At 43.1% G+C, this 15017-nt stretch overlaps 1 protein-coding gene across 1 annotated transcript in view; it reads right to left on the bottom strand.

Annotated features, from left to right (window-relative positions):
- The window catches only part of LOC128656551 (actin-3-like), a 301926-nt gene that overhangs the window by 183832 nt on the left and 103077 nt on the right, over window positions 1–15017 (bottom strand). Inside the window, exon 6 of the mRNA XM_053710518.1 lies at window positions 7662–7786. Coding sequence (XP_053566493.1) covers window positions 7662–7786 — 125 coding nt within the window. The remainder of the gene's footprint in view (window positions 1–7661; window positions 7787–15017) is intronic.

Genomic DNA, 15017 nt, shown 5'->3' with positions numbered 1-15017 from the left:
CCATCCATGTGACCTTAGAAATGCCAGCACTAACTCTGTATGAGACTTGGCAGTTTGAAAGCTTGAAGCTTGTATCAGAATGTCGTCTAGGTATGGAGCTACCGAGATTCCCCGCGGTCTTAGTACCGCCAGAAGAGCACCCAGAACCTTTGTGAAGATTCTTGGAGCTGTAGCCAATCCGAATGGAAGAGCCACAAACTGGTAATGCCTGTCTAGGAAGGCAAACCTTAGGTACCGATAATGATCTTTGTGAATCGGTATGTGAAGGTAAGCATCTTTTAAATCTACAGTGGTCATGTACTGACCTTCTTGGATCATAGGTAAAATTGTCCGAATAGTCTCCATCTTGAACGATGGAACTCTTAGGAATTTGTTTAGGATCTTTAAGTCCAGGATTGGTCTGAAAGTTCCCTCTTTTTTGGGAACCACAAACAGATTTGAGTAAAACCCCTGTCCCTGTTCTGATCGTGGAACTGGATGGATTACTCCCATTAACAAGAGCTCTTGTACGCAGCGTAGAAACGCCTCTTTCTTTGTCTGGATTGTTGACAATCTTGACAGATGAAATCTCTCTCTTGGAGGAGAGTATTTGAAGTCCAGAAGGTATCCCTGAGATATTATCTCTAGCGCCCAGGGATCCTGAACATCTCTTGCCCAAGCCTGGGCGAAGAGAGAAAGTCTGCCCCCCACTAGATCCGATCCCGGATCGGGGGCCCTCAATTCATGCTGTTTTAGGGGCAGCAGCAGGTTTCCTAGTCTGCTTGCCCTTGTTCCAGGACTGGTTAGGTTTCCAGCCTTGTCTGTAGCGAGCAACAGCTCCTTCCTGTTTTGGTGCAGAGGAAGTTGATGCTGCTCCTGCTTTGAAATTACGAAAGGAACGAAAATTAGACTGTCTAGTCTTGGCTTTGGCTTTGTCCTGAGGCAGGGCATCGCCTTTACCTCCTGTAATGTCAGCGATAATCTCTTTCAACCCGGGCCCGAATAAGGTCTGCCCTTTGAAAGGTATATTAAGCAATTTAGACTTAGAAGTAACATCAGCTGACCAGGATTTTAGCCACAGCGCCCTGCGTGCCTGAATGGCGAATCCTGAATTCTTCGCCGTAAGTTTAGTAAGATGTACTACGGCCTCCGAAATGAATGAATTAGCTAGTTTAAGGACTCTAAGCCTGTCCGTAATGTCGTCCAGAGTAGCTGAACCAATGTTCTCTTCCAGAGACTCAATCCAGAATGCCGCTGCAGCCGTGATCGGCGCAATGCATGCAAGGGGTTGCAATATAAAACCTTGTTGAACAAACATTTTCTTAAGGTAACCCTCTAACTTTTTATCCATTGGATCTGAAAAAGCACAGCTATCCTCCACCGGGATAGTGGTACGCTTAGCTAAGGTAGAAACTGCTCCCTCCACCTTAGGGACCGTTTGCCATAAGTCCCTTGAGGTGGCGTCTATTGGAAACATTTTTCTAAATATCGGAGGGGGTGAGAACGGCACACCGGGTCTATCCCACTCCTTAGTAACAATTTCAGTAAGTCTCTTAGGTATAGGAAAAACCTCAGTACTCGTCGGTACCGCAAAATATTTATCCAACCTACACATTTTCTCTGGTATTGCAACTGTGTTACAATCATTCAGAGCCGCTAACACCTCCCCTAGTAATACACGGAGGTTTTCCAGTTTAAATTTAAAATTTGAAATATCTGAATCCAGTCTGTTTGGATCAGAACCGTCACCCACAGAATGAAGTTCTCCGTCCTCATGTTCTGCCACCTGTGACGCAGTGTCTGACATGGCCCTAATATTATCAGCGCACTCTGTTCTCACCCCAGAGTGATCACGCTTACCTCTTAGTTCTGGTAATTTAGCCAAAACCTCAGTCATAACAGTAGCCATATCCTGTAATGTGATTTGTAATGGCCGCCCAGATGTACTCGGCGCTACAATATCACGCACCTCCCTCTGAGCGGGAGATGTAGGTACTGACACGTGAGGCGAGTTAGTCGGCATAACTCTCCCCTCGTTGTTTGGTGAAATTTGTTCAATTTGTACAGATTGATTTTTATTTAAAGTAGCATCAATACAGTTAGTACATAAATTTCTATTGGGCTCCACTTTGGCATTGCAACAAATGACACAGGTATCATCCTCTGAATCAGACATGTTTAACACACTAGCAAATAAACTTGCAACTTGGAAAAACAATTCAATTAGAATAATATTAAAACGTACTGTGCCTTTAAGAAACACAGAAGATCTATGACAGTTGCAAATTAATAAATTGAAACAGTTATAGCCTCAATCCTTGTAAACAACACAACTTTAGCAAAGGTTTAATCCCATTAGCAAAGATAATAAATTCTGAAAGCAGGAAACAAATTACAGAATAAACGTTTTTTATCTCAGTCAAACTATAATTCTCACAGCTCTGCTGAGAGAAATTACCTCCCTCAAAATAAGTTTTGAAGACCCCTGAGCTCTGTAGAGATGAACCGGATCATGCAGGGAATACAATGAGTTGCTGACTGAAATATTTGATGCATAGTAAAAGCGCCAAAAAACGGCCCCTCCCCCTCACACACAGCAGTGAGGGAGAACAGAAACTGTCAGAAAACAGATTAAGCAACTGCCAAGTGGAAAAATAGTGCCCAAACATTTATTCACTCAGTACCTCAGCAAATGAAAACGATTTTACATTCCAGCAAAAACGTTAAACATAATCTCTAGTTATTAAACAGCTTTATGTATTTCTTACAGTGTAATTCTAGTGAAGTACCATTCCCCAGAATACTGAAGTGTAAAGTATACATACATGACATTATATCGGTATGGCAGGATTTTCTCATCAATTCCATTGTCAGAAAATAAAAACTGCTACATACCTCTATGCAGATTCATCTGCCCGCTGTTCCCTGATCTGAAGTTTACCTCTCCTCAGATGGCCGAGAAACAGCAATATGATCTTAACTACTCCGGCTAAAATCATAACAAAAACTCTGGTAGATTCTTCTTCAAACTCTGCCAGAGAGATAATAACACACTCCGGTGCTATTTTAAAATAACAAACTTTTGATTGAAGATATAAAACTAAGTATAATCACCATAGTCCTCTCACACATCCTATCTAGTCGTTGGGTGCAAGAGAATGACTGGGAGTGACGTAGAGGGGAGGAGCTATATGCAGCTCTGCTGGGTGAATCCTCTTGCACTTCCTGTTGGGGAGGAGTAATATCCCAGAAGTAATGATGACCCGTGGACTGATCACACTTAACAGAAGAAATATAACTTATTCCTAAGTGTTCATGCTTGGTAACTATTACACAGCATATAGGACCTAATAAGAGAGATGAAACTAACAACTGCTAAATATTCTGCAATAGCCTTGTGCAAACTATTTTTTAACTCAGCAGTAGTCCCCTGAGTAACATGCACAGGACAAAACTCCCTATAGGAAGTAGAAGGTTGTGGTTGACTTGCATGCAGAATTTGAGGTACACAGCTCTGACAGATTTGATTGACCTGGCATACTGGAACATACTTGCAAAACAATCATGTACAGGGAGGGTTATCAGAGGTCTCCTCTAAAAGTGTTAATGCTGATATCAGAGGGGACAGATTCAGTTTCTTCCATTGTAGTGTGTAAAATCAGAGTATGCAAAGACACCAGACATACACAGATAAAGCAAACAAGTAGAGCCCTCTACCCTGAGCCCAGTAAGACCTCTGACACCTTTGTCATTTTAGTGAGTGTACAATAAAGGCCCCAAGCTCCAGACTTAAAGTAAATGTAAAGTTAAATGAATGAGTGCCCTCTTTTAAAAATATAATCAGGGGCACTTTCATTCATTAACTTTACATTGCAGTGTTTTGTTATTTTTAAATAAATACTTACCTTTTTCTTTAGGAAACCCAGACCACCGTTCCTCCGCCCGCAGCTCCTCCGTACTTACCTCAGCAATGACGAAGCTGGCTTCCTCCAATTGTGGCGTGCAAACTTGAGCGTCCATCTCGTGAGGCCACGCAACAATTGTAAGAAGCCAGTTTCGTCATCAATATGCCAAGTACAGAGGAGCTGCGGGCGGGGGATCGCCGGTCTGGGTTTCCTAAATAAAAAAGGTATTTAACCCCTTAACGACCAAGGACGTACGCCACACGTCCTCAAAAAAAAAAATACACTTAATGACCGAGGACGTGTGGCGTACGTCATTGGTCTGGAAAGCAGCTGGAAGCGATCCTGCTCGCTTCCAGTTGCTTTCCGGTTATTGCAGTGATGCCTCAATATTGAGGCATCCTGCAATAACCTTTTTTAGCAATCCGGTGCAGAGAGAGCCACTCTGTGGCCCTCTGCACCGGACATCACCGGCTAAATTCGTTGGTGGGTGGGAGCCGGTTCGGGAGGTGGGTGGCGGCCATCGATGGCCTTGATGTGTAGGGGGGCAGGATCGTGGGCGGGGGTGATCGGAGGCGCGCACGCGAGGGCGGGGGCGTGCACGGGGAGGGAGCGGGTGGGAACCGCTACACTACAGAAAAAAAAAAGTTTGTATTAAAATTTAAAAAGTTAATAAAAAATTGTTTTTATATATATATATAAAATACCTTAATCAGGGGGTGGGGGGATTGGTCTGTGGGGGGGGGGGAGCTACACTACAGAAAAATAACAATCATTAAAAAAACCCAATTTTTCTTGCAAACTGGGTACTGGCAGACAGCTGCCAGTACCCAAGATGGCCCCCAATAAGGCAGAGGGGGGGGGTTAGAGAGCTGTTTTGGGGGGGATCAGGGAGGTTGGGGGCTAAGGGGGGATCCTACAAAGTAGCATATGTAAATATGCTAAAAATGTATTTTATTTTTTAAAAAAAAAAAAACTTATTTTAGTACTGGCAGACTTTCTGCCAGTACTTAAGATGGCGGGGACAATTGTGGGGTGGGGGAGGGAAGGGAGCTGTTTGGGAGGGATCAGGGGGTCTGATGTGTCAGGTGGGAGTCTGATCTCTACACTAAAGCTAAAATTAACCCTGCAAGCTCCCTACAAACTACCTAATTAACCCCTTCACTGCTAGCCATAATACACGTGTGATGCGCAGCAGCACTTAGCGGCCTTCTAATTACCAAAAAGCAACGCCAAAGTCATATATGTCTGTTATTTCTGAACAAAGGGGATCCCAGAGAACCATTTGTGCCATAATTGCACATGCTGTTTGTAAATAATTTTAGTGAGAAACCTAAAATTGTGAAAAATTTAGCGTTTTTTTTAATTTGATTGCATTTGGCGGTGAAATGGTGGCATGAAATATACCAAAATGGGCCTAGATCAATACTTGGGGTTGTCTACTACACTACACTGAAGCTAAAATTAACCCTAGAAGCTCCCTACATGCTCCCTAATTAACCCCTTCACTGCTGGGCATAATACACGTGTGGTGCGCAGTCGCATTTAGCAGCCTTCTAATTAGTAAAAAGCAAAACCAAAGCCATATATGTCTGCTATTTATGAACAAAGGGGATCCCAGAGAAGCATTTACAACCATGTATGCTATAATTGCATAAGTTTTTTGTAAATAATTTCAGTGAGAAACCTAAAGTTTGTGAAAAAAATTGTGAAAAAATGAACAATTTTTTTTTATTTGATCGCATTTGGTGGTGAAATGGTGGCATGAAATATACCAAAATGGGCCTAGATCAATACTTTGGGGTGTCTTCTAAAAAAAAAATATATATACATGTCAATGGATATTCAGGGATTCCTGAAAGATATCAGTGTTCCAATGTAACTAGCGCTAATTCTGAAAAAAAGTGGTTTGGAAATAGCAAAGTGCTACTTGTATTTATGGCCCTATAACTTGCAAAAAAAGCTAAGAACGTTTAAACATTGGGTATTTCTAAACTCAGGACAAAATGTAGAAACTATTTAGCATGGGTGTTTTTTTTGGTGGTTGTAGATGTATAACAGATTTTGGGGGTCAAAGTTAGAAAAAGTGTGTTTTTTTCAATTTTTTCCTCATATTTTATAATTTTTTTTATAGTAAATTATAAGATATGATGAAAATAATGGTATATTTTGAAAGTCCATTTAATGGCGAGAAAAACGGTATATAATATGTGTGGGTACAGTAAATGAGTAAGAGGAAAATTACAGCTAAATACAAACACCGCAGAAATGTAAAAATAGCCTTGGTCCCAAACGGACAGAAAATGGAAAAGTGCTGTGGTCATTAAGGGGTTAAAAACAAATGTTGCAATATAAAGTTTAATTAATGAAAGTGCCCCTGTTTTTAATAGTATTTTTTTTTTTTTTTTTAAACTGGGCACTCATTCATTCAACTTTACATTCACTTTAAGCCCTAGTAACTCCCTGCAGCTCCTGCATGGAACTTACACACCTAATGTGATAGGACTGAGGATAGCGAAAGTTAATAAAATCTGCAGGCCAAGGGCCCCTGAGCTTCTTTTCTGCTCCGGAGTGAAGAGGAAAGCCCGGGAAGCTGAGGGGCAGGGCTTGCCAGTGCATCAGAGAGGGTGAAATGACGTAAAAGTTATGCACCAAGCATAAACATACCCCCAAAGTATAAATAAAATGATCTTCTGCCAAAATGGATGGTGCTCTCTATGGAACTGGTACCTGCACAGAGCAGTCAGTTTTCATAAAGTGCCATACACCCATTTTGCCAAAAGTGCTATAAAGGGGTCCCCAGAGAGCTAAAAAGGGTACCAGTCTTACCTGGCTGTGTTCCAGATAAGAATAGAACCAACCAATACCAAGGGGGTGGGGAGAAGTGTAGGTACAGTATAGCCAGAGGACCTAGCCTGCTCTCCTCATGGCACAAATAGCCTCTGGGTTATGTGTGCTCTATGGTAAGTCATTTAACTGAAGTTGCACCCCTTCACCGGCTTAACAGGCACCAAGCTGCAGTAGAATCCAATAGAGAGCCCATCCAGTGCAGGTACCGTAGATGATATCTGCAGGAAATAGCCTCCCCCTGTGGGATAAAAGTACACCCGTGATGCCTGATGGTAGTTATGGCTGAAGTCCCATAGGGAAATACTACACACATAACAAGGTATTCCTATGACCCTGTATCTTTCAGCTGCTGTGAAACCTCATCTGTCTACTTTGTGGATAAGTGTCTCACATTGGTCTGAGCTCACAAATATAAATTCATAAGTAGCTGGAACACCTCTATTCTCAACCAACTCCTGAGAGGCCAAGAACATAACTGAATAGAGATGGGAGGGATTGTAATCTCTTGTTTGGGTTATTAACCTCTTCCTAGTGGCGGGAAATATATCCTACATGTTACAGGACTATGGACCATCATATTACAAAAAAAATATATATATTTAACTTATCATCCAAAGTGGTGGAGTCCTTTAACTCTCTATAAGTAATCACAGAAAATAATAGCTGCACTGAAAAAAATTAACTAATTAGGTCTTCCACCTGCAGAGAAAACTGGTAAAGTGTACTGTTTTGGAGCAGGTCTTTCTGTCTGAGAAGCTGCAGCACTGTGGTGGTAGAATTCTAGTATGGCTTATTCTCTGGTTACCTTTGTATGATAGTTTAATTACACCCTGTTGCATGTATTTTCTGTGTGTGGATCCGTTTTAATTTAATGGATAACAGAATCATGTCTCAAGTGGAGGGTACTTCAACTAAAAAACTCATACATACCTTTGCGAGGTAGCTTGTGAGATCTTGTCCTGCTAGATTAAATTTTTGGACCGCATGCTGAAGCCTATGGGTTTCATATACTGGAACACAGTAGCTCACTTGATCTCCTGAATGAAACACTGTACCTTGGGAATATAAATGAGTGGGAGTCAATAGTTTTGGCATAACAAACAAAATTGCTCAAACACAATTGTAGTAGAAAAAGGGTTCTGGGTAAGGGTTAGAATTTGTTGGTGTCCTTTGTACCATGTTGCTTGTATTTTTGTACTATGTATATACAGTGAGATATGGCACATTCAAAGAAAAACTTCAAACAACTGTTTAAAAGTCTACAACCAAGAAGAGGTAATGATGAAAGTCACAGCACTCTACCAGCAACATCTGAAACCACTGAAAGACACAGTAAAGCTTTCTTGATCGCCGAGACAAAATGGATTCAGCTACACCCCACTAATACAAGCAACAAAGGCTTACATTATGTTCTGCTTTAAATAATTCAAAGGCTGGAATGTGCAGGTTTTCAAAAAGGAGTATAGTAAAAATATAACCTTAAAGGAATATGAAACCCAAATTTTGTCTTATGTATCAGATAGAGCGTACAATTTTAAACAACTTTGCAATTAACTCAAATTAGCAAGTTAGCTTAATCCCTTTGGTAACCTTTGTTGAAATATCATCAATGCAGTAGTGTATTGCAGCTCCTGAGCCTACCAAGCAAGAAAAACAGATTATGCTTACCTGATAATTTCATTTACATCTGAGGGAGGAGAGTCCACTGCTTCATTCATTACTTGTTGGAATTAAAAACCTGGCCAACAGGAGGCGGCAAAAACACCCCAGCCAAAGGCTTAAATATCTCCCACACTCCCCTCATCCCCCAGTCATTCTGCCAAGGGAACCAGGAACAGTAGGAGAAATATTAGAGTATAAATGGTGCCAGAAGAATAAAATTAAATTAAGTTCCACCCACCAGAGCAACAGGCGGGAGCAGTGGACTCTCCTTCCACAGATGGAAATGAAATTATCAGGTTAGCATAATTTATGTTTTTCATCTTAATGGGAGGAGAGTCCACTGCTTCATACATTACTTGTGGGAACAAATACCCAAGCTCTAGAGAGGGTAACACTGAATGAACAAAAAACGGGAGGGTAAAAGGAGGCGGACCCTATACTAAGGGCACCACAGCCTGCAGAACGTTTCTCCCAAAAACAGTTTCTGCCAAAGCAAAAACATCAAATTTGTAAAATTTCGCAAAAGTATGTAAGGAGGACCAAGTAGCCGCTTTACAAATCTGCTCCACAGAGGCCTCGTTCTTAAAGGCCCAAAAGGAGGCCACAGCCATAGTTGAGTGAGCCGTAATCCTCTAAGGTGGCTTATGTCCCGTAGGCTAAACCTACAACGCTCCTCAACCAAAAAGACAGTGAAGTGAAGTGAAAGAGGCCCTCTGCCCCCTACACTTCCCTGAATACACGACAAATAAGGACGAAGTCTGTCTGAAATCCTTCGTAGCCTGAAGATAAAAACTTCAAGGCTCGAACTTCATCCAAATTATGAAGTAACCTTTCCTTAGACAAAGAAGGGTTAGTACACAAGGAAGGAACTGCTATTTACTGATTGATGTTACAATCTGACACCACCTTGGGAAGAAACCCCAACCCAGTGCGAAGCACAGCTTAGTAAGCGTGAAAAAACAAACAGTTAAGGGGGCTCACATTGCAAGGCCACTAACTCAGACTCTGCGAGCCAAAGCAATAGCCAGAAGAAATAGAACCTTCCAGGAAAAATCTTAATGTCAAGCGCATGCATAGGCTCAAATGGAGCCCTCTGCAAAGCCTTAAGAACCAAATTTAAGCTCCAAGGAGTAGTAGAAGTTCTAAATACCGACGAGTACCCGGTTTCCTGGCCTGAATGATTATCAATCACGCTTTACGAGAACCCTCTCTTGGCCAAGACTAGGCGTTCAATCCCCATGCAGTCAGCCTCAGAGAATCGAGAAACTTTGGTGGAGAAAGGGACCCTGAACCAGCAGATCTCTGCGACAGGGTAACCTCCATAGAGGAGACTACATTCCCCCCCCAGGTCCGCAAACCACGTCCTCTGTGGCCACAACGGAGCAATCAGAATGGTTGAAGCTTGCTCCTGTTTGATGCGGGCCACCACTCGAGGAAGAAGTTGAAAACAGGGGAAAAAACAGAATTTATGCTTACCTGATAAATTACTTTCTCCAACGGTGTGTCCGGTCCACGGCGTCATCCTTACTTGTGGGATATTCTCCTCCCCAACAGGAAATGGCAAAGAGCCCAGCAAAGCTGGTCACATGATCCCTCCTAGGCTCCGCCTACCCCAGTCATTCGACCGACGTACAGGAGGAAATATGCATAGGAGAAACCATATGATACCGTGGTGACTGTAGTTAGAGAAAATAATTAATCAGACCTGATTAAAAAACCAGGGCGGGCCGTGGACCGGACACACCGTTGGAGAAAGTAATTTATCAGGTAAGCATAAATTCTGTTTTCTCCAACATAGGTGTGTCCGGTCCACGGCGTCATCCTTACTTGTGGGAACCAATACCAAAGCTTTAGGACACGGATGAAGGGAGGGAGCAAATCAGGTCACCTAAATGGAAGGCACCACGGCTTGCAAAACCTTTCTCCCAAAAATAGCCTCCGAAGAAGCAAAAGTATCAAATTTGTAAAATTTGGCAAAAGTGTGCAGTGAAGACCAAGTCGCTGCCTTACATATCTGGTCAACAGAAGCCTCGTTCTTGAAGGCCATGTGGAAGCCACAGCCCTAGTGGAGTGAGCTGTGATTCTTTCAGGAGGCTGCCGTCCGGCAGTCTCATAAGCCAAACGGATAATGCTTTTAAGCCAAAAAGAAAGAGGTAGAAGTTGCTTTTTGACCTCTCCTTTTACCAGAATAAACAACAAACAAAGAAGAAGTTTGTCTGAAATCTTTAGTGGCCTCTAAATAGAATTTTAGAGCACGGACTACGTCCAAATTGTGTAACAAACGTTCCTTCTTTGAAACTGGATTCGGGCACAAAGAAGGTACAACTATCTCCTGGTTAATATTCTTGTTGGAAACAACTTTCGGAAGAAAACCAGGCTTAGTACGCAAAACCACCTTATCTGCATGGAACACCAGATAGGGCGGAGAACACTGCAGAGCAGATAACTCAGAAACTCTTCTAGCAGAAGAAATTGCAACCAAAAACAAAACTTTCCAAAATAATAACTTAATATCTACGGAATGTAAGGGTTCAAATGGAACCCCTTGAAGAACTGAAAGAACTAGATTAAGACTCCAGGGAGGAGTCAAAGGTCTGTAAACAGGCTTGATTCTAACCAGAGCCTGAACAAACGCTTGAACGTCTGGCACAGCTGCCAGCCTTTTGTGAAGTAAAACAGATAATGCAGAAATCTGTCCCTTCAGAGAACTTGCAGATAATCCCTTCTCCAAACCCTCTTGTAGAAAGGATAAAATCCTAGGAATTTTTATCTTGTTCCATGGGAATCCTTTAGATTCACACCAATAGATATATTTTTTCCATATCTTATGGTAAATTTTTCTAGTTACAGGCTTTCTAGCCTGAATCAGAGTATCTATTACAGGATCTGAAAACCCACGCTTTGATAAAATCAAGCGTTCAATCTCCAAGCAGTCAGTTGGAGAGAAACCAGATTTGGATGTTCGAATGGACCTTGAACAAGAAGGTCCTGTCTCAAAGGTAGCTTCCATGGTGGAACCGATGACATATTCACCAGGTCTGCATCCCAAGTCCTGCGTGGCCACGCAGGAGCTATCAAGATCACCGAAGCCCTCTCCTGGTTGATCCTGGCTACCAGCCTGGGAATGAGAGGAAACGGTGGGAAAACATAAGCTAGGTTGAAGGTCCAAGGTGCTACTAGTGCATCTACTAGAGTCGCCTTGGGATCCCTGGATCTGGACCCGTAACAAGGAACCTTGAAGTTCTGACGAGACACCATCAGATCCATGTCTGGAATGCCCCATAACTGAGTTATTTGGGCAAAGATTTCCGGGTGGAGTTCCCACTCCCCCGGATGGAATGTCTGACGACTCAGAAAATCCGCTTCCCAATTTTCCACCCCTGGGATGTGGATTGCAGACAAGTGGCAGGAGTGATCCTCTGCCCATTGAATTATCTTGGTCACTTCCTCCATCGCCAGGGAACTCCTTGTTCCCCCCTGATGGTTGATATATGCAACTGTCGTCATGTTGTCTGATTGAAACCTTATGAATTTGGCCTTTGCTAGATGAGGCCAAGCTTTGAGAGCATTGAATATCGCTCTCAGTTCCAGAATGTTTATCGGGAGAAGAGATTCTTCCCGAGACCATAGACCCTGAGCTTTCAGGGGTTCCCAGACCGCGCCCCAGCCCACCAGACTGGCGTCGGTCGTGACAATGACCCACTCTGGTCTGCGGAAGCTCATTCCCTGTGACAGGTTGTCCAGGATTAGCCACCAACGGAGTGAATCTCTGGTCCTTTGATCTACTTGAATCGTCGGAGACAAGTCGGTATAATCCCCATTCCACTGTCTGAGCATGCACAGTTGTAATGGTCTTAGATGAATTCGTGCAAAAGGAACTATGTCCATTGCTGCAACCATCAATCCTATTACTTCCATGCACTGCGCTATGGAAGGACGAAGAACAGAATGAAGAACTTGACAAGAGCTTAGAAGTTTTGATTTTCTGACCTCTGTCAGAAAAATTCTCATTTCTAAGGAGTCTATTATTGTTCCCAAGAAGGGAACTCTTGTTGACGGGGAAAGAGAACTTTTTTCTATGTTTACTTTCCATCCGTGAGATCTGAGAAAGGCTAGGACGATGTCCGTATGAGCCTTTGCTTTTGACAGAGACGACGCTTGAATCAGGATGTCGTCCAAGTACGGTACTACTGCAATGCCCCTTGGTCTTAGAACCGCTAGAAGGGACCCTAGTACCTTTGTGAAAATTCTCGGAGCAGTGGCTAATCCGAAAGGAAGTGCCACAAACTGGTAATGCTTGTCCAGAAAAGCGAACCTTAGGAACTGATGATGTTCCCTGTGGATAGGAATATGGAGGTACGCATCCTTTAAATCCACCGTGGTCATAAATTGACCTTCCTGGATGGTAGGAAGGATCGTTCGAATGGTTTCCATTTTGAATGATGGAACCCTGAGAAATTTGTTTAGGATATTGAGATCTAGAATTGGTCTGAACGTTCCCTCTTTTTTGGGAACTATGAACAGGTTGGAGTAAAATCCCATCCCTTGTTCTCTTATTGGAACTGGATGAATTACTCCCATCCTTAACAGGTCTTCTACACAATGTAAGAATGCCTGTCTTTTTATTTGGTTTGAAGATAATTGAGACCTGTGGAACCTTCCCCTTGGGGGTAGTTCCTTGAATTCCAGGAGATAACCTTGAGAAACTATTTCTAGTGCCCAAGGATCCTGAACATCTCTTGCCCAGGCCTGAGCAAAGAGAGAAAGTCTGCCCCCCACCAGATCCGGTCCCGGATCGGGGGCCATCCCTTCATGCTGTTTTGGTAGCAGTGGCAGGCTTCTTGGCCTGCTTACCCTTGTTCCAGCCTTGCATCGGTCTCCAGGCTGGTTTGGGTTGAGAAGTATTACCCTCTTGCTTAGAGGATGTAGAAGTAGAGGCTGGTCCGTTTCTGCGAAAGGGACGAAAATTAGGCTTATTTCTAGCCTTAAAAGACCTATCCTGAGGAAGGGCGTGGCCCTTTCCTCCGGTGATGTCTGAAATAATCTCTTTCAAATCAGGACCAAACAGTGTTCTGCCCTTGAAAGGGATGTTAAGCAATTTTGTCTTGGAAGACACATCCGCTGACCAAGACTTTAGCCAGAGCGCTCTGCGCGCCACGATAGCAAACCCTGAATTTTTCGCCGCTAATCTCGCTAATTGCAAAGCGGCATCTAGAATAAAAGAGTTAGCCAATTTAAGTGCATGAACTCTGTCCATAATCTCCTCATACGAAGATTCCTTATCGAGCGACTTTTCTAGTTCTTCGAACCAGAAACACGCTGCCGTAGTGACAGGAACAATGCATGAAATTGGTTGAAGAAGGTAACCTTGCTGAACAAACATTCTTTTAAGCAAACCCTCTAATTTTGAAAGCTTTAACCCTTAAAATAACGGAACCGGAGCCGTTTTTACATTTAACCCCTATACAGTCCCAGGAATCTGCTTTGCTGAGACCCAACCAAGCCCAGAGGGGAATACGATACCAAATGACGCCTTCTATAAGCTTTTTCAGTGGATCTTAGCTCCTCACACATGCATCTGCATGCCTTGCCTTCCAAAAACAACTGCGCATTAGTGGCGCGAAAATGAGGCTCTGCCTATGACTAGAGAAGGCCCCCATCTGAAAAAGGTGTCCATACAGTGCCTGCCGTTTTTTAACAACAATCCCCAAGATTATAATAACTATAAAGCGCTATAATCTGTCAAACATGCTTAGCAAGAAATCGTTTTAGCCCAGAAAAATGTCTACCAGTTTTTTAAGCCCTTATAAAGCCTTTAGTCTTATACTTAATCTAAGAAAATGGCTTACCGGTCCCCATAGGGAAAATTACAGCCTTCCAGCATTACCAAGTCGTGTTAGAAATGTGGCCATCATACCTCAGGCAGAAAAGTCTGCCAACTGCTTCCCCCAACTGAAGTTACTTCATCTCAACAGTCCTGTGTGGAAACAGCAATCGATTTTAGTAACGTTTGCTAAAATCATCTTCCTCTCACAAACAGAAATCTTCTTCTCTTTTCTGTTTCAGAGTAAATAGTACATACCAGCACTATTTTAAAATAACAAACACTTGATTGAAGAATAAAAACTACATTTAAACACCAAAAAACTCTCAGCCATCTCCGTGGAGATGTTGCCTGTGCAACGGCAAAGAGAATGACTGGGGTAGGCGGAGCCTAGGAGGGATCATGTGACCAGCTTTGCTGGGCTCTTTGCCATTTCCTGTTGGGGAGGAGAATATCCCACAAGTAAGGATGACGCCGTGGACCGGACACACCTATGTTGGAGAAAATATAAATTAGGTTGAAGTCCCAAGGTACCACTAGGGCATCAGCTCTGCCTGGGGATCCCTGGACCGCAACCCGTATCTGGGTAGCTTGAAGTTAAGTCTGGACGCAATGAGATCTATCTCCGGCATCCCCCATCTGTTGCAGATCTCCGCAAACACCTCGGGATGGAGAGCCCATTCCCCCGGATGAAACGACGGTCTGCTGAGGAAATCCACTTCCCAGTTGTCCACACCCGGAATGTGGATCGCTGAGAGCGAGCAGTTGTGTGTCTCTGTCCATTCCAGAATCCGAGACAG

The sequence above is a fragment of the Bombina bombina genome, chromosome 4 (assembly GCF_027579735.1).
Source record: "Bombina bombina isolate aBomBom1 chromosome 4, aBomBom1.pri, whole genome shotgun sequence".
NCBI lineage: Eukaryota > Metazoa > Chordata > Amphibia > Anura > Bombinatoridae > Bombina > Bombina bombina.
This window is presented reverse-complemented; position numbering and strand designations above follow the sequence as displayed.